This window comes from Canis lupus, chromosome 9 (genome assembly GCF_048164855.1).
Source record: "Canis lupus baileyi chromosome 9, mCanLup2.hap1, whole genome shotgun sequence".
In the NCBI taxonomy this organism is placed as follows: domain Eukaryota; kingdom Metazoa; phylum Chordata; class Mammalia; order Carnivora; family Canidae; genus Canis; species Canis lupus.
Window position 1 is genome coordinate 49,271,055 of NC_132846.1, and position 12,032 is coordinate 49,283,086.

General features: G+C 42.5%; 1 protein-coding gene across 3 annotated transcripts in view; it reads right to left on the reverse strand.

Annotated features, from left to right (window-relative positions):
• Nucleotides 1–2,576: 2,576 nt before the first annotated feature.
• The window catches only part of AREL1 (apoptosis resistant E3 ubiquitin protein ligase 1), a 42,168-nt gene continuing 32,712 nt past the window's right edge, over nt 2,577–12,032 (reverse strand). For all 3 annotated transcript variants that reach the window (XM_072839337.1, XM_072839336.1, XM_072839339.1), the window contains 9 exons: nt 11,460–11,535; nt 10,597–10,706; nt 9,747–9,926; nt 9,448–9,573; nt 8,185–8,314; nt 8,039–8,097; nt 5,863–5,952; nt 5,289–5,464; nt 2,577–5,183 (listed from right to left, as the gene is read on the reverse strand). In XM_072839337.1, coding sequence (XP_072695438.1) covers nt 5,081–5,183; nt 5,289–5,464; nt 5,863–5,952; nt 8,039–8,097; nt 8,185–8,314; nt 9,448–9,573; nt 9,747–9,926; nt 10,597–10,706; nt 11,460–11,535 — 1,050 coding nt within the window. In that variant the 3' untranslated portion in view covers nt 2,577–5,080. The remainder of the gene's footprint in view (nt 5,184–5,288; nt 5,465–5,862; nt 5,953–8,038; nt 8,098–8,184; nt 8,315–9,447; nt 9,574–9,746; nt 9,927–10,596; nt 10,707–11,459; nt 11,536–12,032) is intronic.

The following is a 12,032-nucleotide window of genomic DNA, read 5'->3' on the forward strand; positions in this document are numbered from 1 at the left end:
GCATTCTCAAAAATGTCTGCTTCCTTAGTGAGATAACCACCAGGAATTTGGCCTTTACCAAACAGTGCTGTTTCATGTAAGGAAAGTTTAGAAACAAAAGATTTATTTAAATGAGGCTTTTTCTGCAGACTTAGTTACCAGAGATAAGCATCAGGGTATTGTGTGGCTTGTCTGACCTCATTCTAATGATTTCATTTGCGTGCGACCTGCAGACTTTCTACCTAAGTGGGGATATTAAAATTTCAAGATTTTTCCCCCCTCAGTTATTTGTATTCTTTATGCAGGTTCATTTAAACTTGGAAGTCATCTCACTCAAGCCATTAGTTGTTATTCTGTAGAGCTTTAAAGCCACTAGCAATAGTTACATTTCTTTCCTTTTTTTAAAGTAGGCACCAGGCCCAACATGGGGCTTGAACTCATGACCCTGAAATCAAGAGTCCCATGCTCTACACACTGAGCCATCTAGGCACCCCCACTACTCCCCCCTGCCAATAGTTGTATTTCTTACAATAGGGCTTTTTCCCTTCTGTAAATCCCAAATCCTTGAGTGACTGACAGGTATAAAACAGAGGTATAAAATGTTCATCTGTCACATGGTGTCATCAAACAAACTTAAGGCAGAGTCAGTGAGCACTGGTGGCCCAGTACCTGGTGTGTTCCTTAGTCTAAGCTAACCTGTCTGAGACAAACCAGCAATGTGAAAAGAGTTTGGGCCTTGATGTAAAACAGACCCAAGTCAGAAATATTAGCCTGTTTCACAACTTTTGAGACAATTTAGTGCGGAATAATTTTCAATACTACACCTAGGTGATGCTTAAGACCCTTGAGAACCTGCTGCTGAACACCAAAGAGAATCATCATCATGTTAGACCAGCCCCCAAAACCTGTTCGGGGTACAAAAGCAAAGGATTTTGTATTCAATTTAGAACATCTGGGGAAGTCTTTGCAGAAGGACCTTGTCTTTGAATATAATTCATCACATTCAGCATCAAGAATCTGAACTAGATTCTCATGGTGCAACAAAGATCTCAGAATTCTCTTTAAACTAATTGTGATGTGTAGTAATTACTATGGAGAAATTGACCTTGCTTAGTATCTTATCAAGAGCTCACATGGGCTCTTACTTTCCCCTCCTCCATTGTGACTTTTAGGACAGATTGTTTGAAAAAGGAATTGGCGCAATGACGACCATAAAAGTCAGGATAATAGTTACCTTGGGAGGGGTGGGGAGTGCTGTGGTGCTGTAATGTTTTATTTCTTGACTTGGATGGTAGTTACACGTGTGTTTCCTTTATAATTATTTATTAAGTTGTACGTGCTTGTTGACCTTTTTTTTAATCTATTGCATCTCAAAATCAAAGAAAAAAGGGAATTTATTTTTAAATAAAAGTATTACAGAACACTTAGAGCTGTTCTATTATGCTTGAGGGTCTATATGAAGCCCAAGTAGAGGCAAGGAGCCTCTGGTTCACTAGAGAATCTCTACTGTGCTCCTATGAGAAGGTTGGCTGGGCAGAGGTCTGAGAGCTCTATCTGCAGTGGTTCAGAGGTAACAACTCATGAGAAGCTGATGTTAGTATCTATGTTGGTGTTAATTCAAGAACAATCCTACCACCATCTTGAATCTTAAGAATAATTTTATGATAAACTGCAATTAATGACAAATGCTCACAGGGATCCACTCAAAGCCATAAGAGCAGCAAGTGTAAAAGATGTAGGATTGTTAACCTAAAAATATGAAGTCAGAGGGAATTTTGTTTCGTTAAGGACATCTCCTATCACTGAGGAGCTTGAGGAGGTGGAAGTAGAGCAAATATACTCTAAAAGAGTGGTGTTCAAACTAAGATTCCAATTCACTAGGTCTGGGAGATGGGGCAAAAAGAGTAAAAACAATTCCAAGGTATTTTTTTGATTTTCCAGATTGGGAACCAAGGTGTAAGGACACCATAATTACTTTTCTAACAAAACCCTGATACTTTTCCTTGTAGGCCCCAAATCAGAAATCCAGTTTTCTCTCTCTGCCAAACTTACCTCTGGTTGGAAAAGAATTGGTACCACCTGCCACCCACACTTTTGAGAAGCTGTGTTTTTGTTTGCCATGCCCAGTACCCTTGGGAGGAGGAGGTATAGAAATAAATGTGATCGTACGCAAACTAGAAGGCAATATACATCAGTTAATAGTGGTTACCTCTGGATGGCAAGCGAATTATTTCTCTTGGGCTCTTATTTCTAAATTTTCTATACTGAGTTTCCTATATAGTAAAACAACAAATGAACATTTAAAAGACAGATGAGAACAGATATCCTCAGCTTTTACAAACTGGTTTCTTCTTCATGAGCTGAGCATAAGCATTTGTCCTGCACCATGGGCCTGCCTGGCATGAACAGCATTCAGTGGAGGGTGAAACTGCAGGACTTGGGACAGGCCAGGGCTCTGTAGGTACCTTCTACTCTGAGCTCATGGCTCTTGAAGAAATTCCTGGGGAAATGTGAAAACATTTCTAAATCTTTCTTTTCCTCCTCCACCTCCAGTCTGAGCTCTGAATCGCCACTTACAGAAGTCACTTGCTCCTTAGTCCTTTTCAATATTTATTTATTTACTATACAAAATATTTACACTATCACTGCAACTGTCTGGCCCCTTTGCCTGGCCTGATGGATTTGCAGCAGGGCTTGGTCTCTAGAAAACACGCTGATGCTCTCCTTAGTGTTCACTTGGTGCTTGGTCTCCTTCAAAGACACTAAAAGGCCAGGCTAAAGTTTGGCTGGCCCCAAGTACCTGGGCCACAGGAGCATAAATAAAATTAAACTGGCTGAAGTAAGAAACGTGAAATTAACAACTGCCGGAGAAGTAACAGATATTCTTTCTTCTCTCTGAGGAGTTGTACCTTTTCCTCATACTGGCAAGTACCAAAGCAGGATTAGAAAAAAAAGGTAAAAGAAAAGGCCAAACAGAGCAAAGATACTTTGGAACAGACTTAGGAGACAGAGTGCAGTGGAGGAATAGAAAACCACAACAGTACCAAAGGGTTTTGTTAAATAGAGACCTGGGGCTAAGGACCAACCACGGGGCTGCAGGCTGCCACAGCTGGGCTGCAGTGGCACCCAGGATGCTCTGAAAAGTGCTCCGACTAGAGCTGAAAAGGACAGATCTAGCCAAGAAAATCAAATCGAGCTCCAGCATCAGTCTCTGGAGGGCCGCTGGAGAGGAGAATGCAGAATCCAGAAGAGGAACAACTGCCAAAGAAAGTAGAACCAGCCCACATGCCCCTAGCTGGAAACCCCTCTCTAGGCCCGAGGGGCATTGTCATGTTTCCCAGGGTGATGACGAAACTTGCCTGTAGATGTCCCATGGAAAAACACGGGGGCAAGCAGCAGCACCTTGTCCTGGTCCCTGAGGAGAGCAGTGACCATGTGGCATGGAGGACCCTGGCTCAGGTGTTGAGGCCCTGATGCTGGATCCTGGCCCCCAAGAATGAGTGAGGTCAGCACCCATGCCAAGAAGGACAAATGACAACTGCAAAGGGGTGAGGTCAGGCAGCAACTCGAGCAGCTCAGGAGGGCTTGTTCCTCATGGTCCCTGGGAACGGGAGGGCTCAGACATGCTTCCAGGAGGCCGAGGCATTGCCACAAGTGCTGCCTCATCTCTGGACTCTGTGGACTTGCTGGTTTTGGCAGTAAAGATGGCTTGTAATATTCTCAGAGTTGAATGCCCCGTTGAGAATGGTAGCTCGCAGCAAAGCCTTCTTAAAAAACAGAAATGTGGAAAGTTGATGAGATTCCGAGTCTTGAAAATGTCTGCAGTCAAATTGTAATGAAAAAGGATGGTGGGATTTTCCAAAAGACAGATGCAGGTTCTCTTCAATCTCCATACAATAGTGAACCTACTAATTGTCTTCCCTTCACAGGGACTCTTTGCTGGCAACTTACAGAGTAAAGGAAGTCATGGACAGGTGGGTATTATTGTCTGACACAGCTTCTCTACATACATTCTCAGGGCCCTGACCCCGTGGACCTGTGATTAAGCACTTCAACCACTGGTCCCTTTTCCCTTGCCACAGTGCTGCTGCCAGAGAATAGCAAGCAAAGAATCAGGGATTGTTAGCATGCTATACTTACTGTCCAAATCCTCTGCTATTAAATTTTCTTTTGTAGAAAGCTGAAGAATCCCTACCTCTCAGCAGACTGCGTAAGTTGGGAGTTAAGTGGCCAGGACCAGCCACACCTGAGCGTACAGAACAAACCCAGGAACAAACATCAGTAGTCTTCAAGCCAGCCAGATGCCTACACATGCTCCTTGCCCTAGAGGAAAATCATTTTCAGCACTGGAAGCTATAGTCCAGTTATCTTTCACATTCTTGGGTCTGTTTTTCTCACTGGCTCAAATTCAAGAAAAAAGCTTAGAGTTTTTATGGATTAATGATCATTTCCAGAAATGCCTTCAGGGAAAACGCTCCTTTTCCAGTTTTGACACCACAAGAAAAGGTCCTTTTGTGCCATCAGTCTCCATTAGAGGTAGTCTGGCACCATGGCCTGAGCCTGCTATGGTGCAGGAGGACAAAACTGAAGATTGCTCATGTAGGCCACTTCCTATCTGTGCTCCTCCTGACTCCTGGTGAGAAGAGGCGATTGCCCTGCATACAGGAAGGACTCATGTGCCTGTAGGGCAAGTAGCAAGGGCTGCAGAGGGGACCTCTCAAGGGCATCAGCATAGGAAGCTGAGCAAGGCCACCCCAGCCTTCTAAGAAAGCCGGGCCCCTTTGCAATCTCCCTTAGCTATTGAAGCAGCTCCTGCTCCTGAGATCTTCTGAAAACCAGGTGAAGTGAAGCACCGTGGTCCTCTCCTCATGAATGAGCAGTACAGATTCCATACCATGCCAAAGTGGCCTGTGGGGGAGATGTGCCAGAGGCAGCGAGGGAACGACCCAGCTCATAGGTGACCCAATACTTCAGACACTGGGGCGCATGCAGCAGCTTCTGGCTGATGTTATGTGTGTGTTAGGGTCGGTGGTTGTCACGGTGTTATGTGCACCCAGGTGTTCCAGGAAGCACGGGGGCCAGGTGGGCGGCAGGAGAGTGGTCAGAGCATGCCAAAGCCCTCGCAGCCCTCACTGATGGCCAGCTGCAGCATCCGGTGCACCTCTTCATACGAGTCATATGTGGGGAGGCACAGCTGGTTAAAACTGGAAGGGCAAGGAAAGAAGTGATTCACTCAACCACCAGAAACACTGGCCAGGGCTGGGGGACCTTCCCCAGTCAGAGTGTGCCCTAAACAGTCTGGTACCTACCATGTGTGTGCAGTTGGGAGAGTGCTGTGGGTAGGAGCGGCAATAATCTGGAATGAGGGGCAGAGGGCGGCAAAACCTCCGGGTGGTAGCTGAGAGGAGCCTGTTGTGAACTGGAGTAGCCGAGCCAACTCCTCCTGGGTCAGGCTGGAAACCACAGTCCAGAACCACCTCATGACCTGGCAGGGAGAGCACAAGGTGGGGTCACACTCAGGGTACAGCCTAGGACTTGACCATGGGAAAAGAAGAGGATGCCCTGCAGTGGGAAACATGGGTAGCAATGGGGAGAGTCAATAACTTCTTCAGGAATTTATACGATCAAATCATCAGCAGGGCAGTCTCTGGTTGGCTGGTGCTATTTCTTTGCCTTGCCAATGTACCATTCCCATGGCAACTGGCTCCACAGCCCTTAGGGACCAGGGGTCCCTTTGGCTTAGACAACCACCTGTCTTTCCCTTGCATACCATTTTCCCCCCAGTTGACCTATCTGCCTCTCTGACTCCTCAGCATTTCTCTTCTGAAAGGTTTTCCTTGCGACACGGCACAGATCCAATGAAAAGAAGTGTGGCCCACTTACCTTTTCTCTGAAATGCCAGGAGCCGCCAACAACCACTGCGTGGGCTTTGAAGTCAGACACACTGATGTCCCCAGTCCCACACATCAGCAGCTGGAGAAGATAGTTCAGGTGTTACTAGGACACTTGGAGGACACACACTCAATATAAGGTCAAAATTGCCTGTGTTAACATGCAGAATATGGAATAAAGGAAGGACCAAGAAAAAGACCATGAGGTAAGATCATAATGCCAGAACTCTGCTTTAGGAAAATTATAATAGGCCAACAGTTTCTAACCAGTGTGGTAAAAAATCACACAGCTTTTAAAAAAAATAGATGCCCATGGCCTCACCCTAGACCTATTCAATCAAAATCTCCAGGAATGTGTTGGGAACTTGTGTATTTTGAAAAAGTCTCCTGTTACCGACATGTATCCCTAATTGAGAACTACTGCAGTGTGGTGGGGGCACCTGGGTGGCTCAGTGTGTTTAGTGTCTGACACTTGATTTCAGTTCAGGTCATGACCTCAGGGTCATGAGACTGAGCACCGTGTCAGGCTCCATGCTCAGTGGGAAGTCTGCTTCTCTCCCTCTGCCTCTCCCTCTGCTCATGCACATGTGCTCTTTCTCTAAAATAAGTATTTAAAAAAAAAAAAAGAATTACTGTTGTAGATTATTTTGAACTGAAACAAAAGACAAAAAAAAAAAAAAGGAAAAAAGAAAACCAAGTATTTCCTGATTCTGCCCTGAACGCAGCCTGGGAATACCAGGAAGGCAGGCCCCTTCCGCTGATGAAAACCCCCAGCTCCATTTTTAAATTTGTCAGATGGCCTTTCCTGTTTCTCAGGATCCATCCTTCTTTTGTGGACTGAACTTTTACCACCTTCCCTTCAGCCCTGCCTCTACTTGATCAGATAAATCAAAAAGTATACCAAAAAATGAGAACATTAATTATTATCAGAGGCCTGAACATTTTGCTGGTGTCCTAATTTGGTTTGGATCCTGCATGTGACTTAGTAGACTGCGAGTACTCCTTCAATAGCTATAAAGAATGGTATGTCCTCATCAAGAGACAAGAAAAGTCCACATTAAGCCTGAGGAGCTTTAGCTCCTTCAAAAAGAACCTGCTTAAGCTAATGAGTAAGAATGGGGCATGGAATGACCCTAAGAGACTGTGTCCTCCCCTTCCTACTCACTTTTACAAACTGTTACAAATGTTATGCTTTCTGATAAAAAATGCACCAGTACCTATTCCTCAGCCCAAAAAAATAACAGCACTAGATGAGAGGTCTTTAGGAAACTGTAGGCTCTGAGATGGAGCATTCATTTTGTTTGAATTTCATGTCTCAAAGTATAAATGTGATGAAAATCACATACAACTTTGATTCTTGTTCTCGAGGCCAATTCAGTTAATATGAATAAACATTGCACAAGACCATGTGAAATTATTTTTTTCTCATTTTTGAAGAAGAATCTCTTCCTTACAGGAAAGAGTTTGCAAAAACACACTCTTCATAAAGGCTGTGGGAAATTGCCTTGTATGTTTCATTTGTGAGCAACAGATAAATGACCAACTTATTTTATTTTTTGCCCACAACTTCAATTTTTGATAATTATAGAATGGTATTCACCATTTTTTGTCCATTTTTTGGTTGTTACAGGATCTGTGATAAGAAGATATTAACTGTATAGTGTTGTAGCCCAAAACTTTGAAATATGTCACATCTTTTGGTTTGCCTCCTTCCCTGAAATGTAGTTCCATGAGGGCAGAGACTCTGTCCTATTCATTGCTAGCTCCCCAACTGCTTCAAACATCCATGTCTTACAGGAAATACTTAATAAATAGCCCCTGAATAAATAAATTCTACTATTCCCTTAAATCTTTAAATGTCATAGGATTTACAAGGTCTGTACACAATACTAATGTTCTTTACTATTCAACCAGTATCAATAATACTTGAATAAACAACTATTAATTATTACTCTTCAAAAAGAATTAGTTATTTGGTTTCTAATTTTCATATTCTAATGTTTTGAAAGCAAGAGAAAGGGTCAATGCATGGAAGAGTGACAAAAGCGAAACCAATTCTTCCATAAAGGACTTTCCCACCACATCTCACAACAGAAGATGTAACAACCTGGTTCCTATGAGCACATTCACAGACTCAAGAGTGGGAGTCTATAATTATAAGCACTTACCTCAAGCTCGTTTTCATCAAAAATAGCCAAGAGGTTCTCAGGAACCAACTCATTCAGGCCTGAAACAAAGTAGCCAAGTTAAAGCCACATCCACACCATGGATACAGAGGTTTTTATCTCAAGGCCAAGAGTAGACAGGTTCTTACCTTTTAGGAAGTGTTCCACCTCCTCTTTCACTTGACTGGCCAGCCGATATTGGGCCAATAGATTTAAATAGAAAATTTTATTTGCATTGGTGACTGGGGTTTGAGCTCCACCTGTCATGAGTTCTACAACCTGAAAGAAGAGGCAAAAGACAGATGGGGGAGGCTGTGGATGGGAGTTATCAGATGACACCTACCCAGTCCTGTGTTTACGTCTTGTAAACACAGCTAGCCATGAGTTTCTGCTGCATGTTCAACCTCTCAACACATCTAGTTTTATATAGTTACTAAGCTCCAGCAATCCTACCACTGTTGCCTATCCCACTGGCGACTAGGGTATCAGAGTGAGTCTTCTCTGATATGGTGATATAATTGGAAGATATCATGGATCCTTGTTAGCAATATGCTAACGTCTCTATGATCCAAAATTAAGGCCCTAGTGACTTCTCTTAAACCCCTGAGCCTACTTATTTGAAAATGAGTAAGGCCAGACAAGTAATGAAGAAGTGTTTTTAGATTTCAGAAATTCTAGAATGGGAACAAATATTCCTTAATCTTCCCAATGTGTTCACAGAGGCCATGTGATTATCAGTACAACAGATTCAGTAATCATAATTTTTTAGTCCTTGCTATTTTACTTTCAACTGTATATTACTGCAACTTTACTGTCATAATTATTATCTAATACTACTTAACATAAACAACCAAATTTGCATCAGAAATGTTTTTGGCCAAAAAACAATTCTAATTAAAAAAATTTTTTTTAGTTAAATTAAATTAAAAAAAGAAATGTTTTGGCCACGAATTTTCTAGTAAGGAAGCTGAAAAATATACAGGCACAGTGTTAAAATAGGAGTTACATACATCACGACTCTGGAAATTGAGAAAGACATTACTGTCCCTCCCAAAGCTGCTTGTGCAGTGACACTTGATTATTACTCAGTTCTTTTTCTACTGGAAAGTAGGAATGGGTGGGATATATGAGTACATGTGTCTTTTGCTCCATCATATGGACCAAGATCATCAAGCTGTGGGATGCAAGGTCCTGATATGGTTGCCACTAGTCCCACGAGCCTATTTACATTTAATGAGAATAAAATAAAGTGGAAAATTCAGTTACTTGGTGAATAACTTGGCACATTTTGGGTGTTCAAAGACAGCACTGATAGAGAACGTTTCCACCACTGCTGAAAGCTCTAGGAGGTAGCCCTACTCTAGAGGAGGCTGGAAACCATGGGACCCAGAGGCTTTGGTTCTCTTTCTCACCTTATCCAGTTGACCTGATTTGTTATATTTCTCTTCTGCAAAGACCAGCTCCATCTCACTCATGTCATTATTGAGGATGAAGCAAACTTTAGATTTGTAGAATTCTGGGTCATCTGTTTCAAAGTACTGGGAAGACAGAAAGACAGAACAGAACATGACTAATCTTACCCAGAAATGAAATCTGTAACTGTTTGGAACCACTTACCCCTTCAACCTTAAGAACAATAAGTTCAGAGCAGAGGGATTCCAGAATTAATGGCTAGGGGCCTTAGTTAAAAAATGTATACCTAAGACTTTACCTTGTAATGCATACGTAGTCCTATGATTTGAGCCAAGAAAGAGCGGGTGAAGCGAGCCCGGACCAATTGCTTATAGGCTCCTCCTAGAGAGGACTCATAGAGACACTTGCCCACCAGCCGCCCTGCAAACTCATACATTTTTAAGCGTAGATGAGCAGGGCGATTAGGGTTGGGATGTACCTGTCAAAGAGATTAAAAGGCTCTGGGTCATTTTTCTTCAAGCTTAGTTCTGGAAAGACCCTCCCCACCAACTCCATCCCAAGGGAACAAGAATTTCAGTGTTAGAATCAAAAAGTCATCTAAATGGTATTAGTTGTTTGGTAGCTACCATGAATAATTTAGAGTGACTGGATGATAGAGGGCAAAGATGGACTTACAGTAAGTGGAAGAATCTTCCATTAAGTTTGTGGTCCCTGGCTGAGTATGGAAGTCAACCAGTGGATGATGTGCTGCCTTTCCCCTAAACCAGAACTTCTTTCAAACAAAGTCTACTTCTCTACTCCTGATACCTCTGCCTATTCAAAGATCTAGTACAGAATTCAATGCCTTAGGTACGTTTTGAGAAAATGGCTTAATCATTTATAACAATAATTAGAATAGTCATTGTACTATACTACTTTTTAGTCAAATACTCATCTGTCTGCATTTTCTCACTTTACAGATGAAATAATAAAGGCAAAAAAGAGGGAGGCAATCTAATTTGGGTTCATATTGTAAATATCAAAGTTAAGAACAAGACACAGGTTGTCAAATTCCTAGGACACTTTCATGATCTCAAACCCTTCTTACACTATCCACTATAACACAATTGGCATTTTTCCACCCACTCATGGAGAAGTCACAAACTCACTAATGCTTGGTTGTTGTCACTGAATCGAGTGAACAGCTGATTGGTGGTATCAAACAGTGCTTTGCAGATTAGCTCAAACCATTCTCGGCGAGGTCCTCCCCAGTCTAGAGCTGAAAAGTATAATAAAAATAAAAAGTGGGGGCGCTTAGGTTGCTCAGTGGGTTAAGCAGTTGACTCGATTTTGGCTCAGGTCATGATCTCAGGGTCATGAGATTGAGCCCTGAGATGGGCTCTGCACTCAGCAGGGAGTCTGCTTGGGATTTTCTCCCTCTCTCTCTGCCCCTCCCCCTGCTGGCACACGTGCACGCTCTTGCGCTCTCTAAATAAATAAATATTTTTTAAAAAGCAACTCTAGCTTACCACCTTTTATTGCTTGTGTCTGTCTATTCATCGTTCAACACGTTCCACCTTCCTTCCATTCCACTACATTAGTGTTTCCCCATTCCAACCCACCTAAACTGTGGCGCTTTTTTTTTTTTTTAATTCTGTAGAATTAAAGGATTCAAGATATTCTATTCACTAAGTTAATGCCCCTTAGTATGGAAACAGGAGCTCAGATGTCCCACGAAATGGACATTTCTTTTGTTCTATAAAGGTCACTTTCCCTTCTGGTCCACTCTTAGAACCTGCCCTCCCAGTCCCTTTGTCTGTGCTCTACAAGCTCCACCAAGCCACCTGCCTGTCAATACCACCTTTTCTGTTTTGACTCATGACTTCTTTTTCCTTTAGAAAAATAAACTGGCACAGGGGCAGAGGTGGGAGTAGGGGGATATTTTTTTTTATTTGCAGAGAGCAAGTAATGGGGCGGGGGGAGGAGTGGGGAAGATTGTTAAAGAAAATGAACATGAACTTTAAAAACTGACCTTCTTCATCTTGGAAAACCACTTCAAAGTTCTTGCTCCAATCTGAGATTGAGAAATTCCGAGTGGCTTTCAGAGACTGAAAAGCAGTGAAGGGAAGGAAACTGTCAGGAGACTGGCTGGCAACTCTTGGGTGTTAAAAGGAAAAACACAAGAATATTGCCTCTGTCCCTTTAACAATTAGTACTTGGAGGAGATGCAGTCCTCATAAATAAACTTTAACCATCTCATTTCATATTTAAAGTGCACATATCTCCAGAAGAAATTTAAGATTTTAAAAAACAATCTAATTCATCTTTGTACCATTGCTTTGTTGAGCAGTTGAAGCTTTTTTTTTTTATGCTCATTTTATTAATGAGAAAACTCTTGCATAAAGAAATAAAAGGACTCAAATTAGTAAGCTGTCAGCAAGAGAACCAAGGAGTCCTGGTTTTTAGTCAAGTACAGTGTCCACTGGAACTCTTTACCCACAAGGCTATGTTCAGACACAGAGAATGTGGCTGAGAAAAGGGGTTTCCAGTCACACCTACCAGAGCCAAACATCACAAACACTTTCTGGACAGGGACCAAACCTTC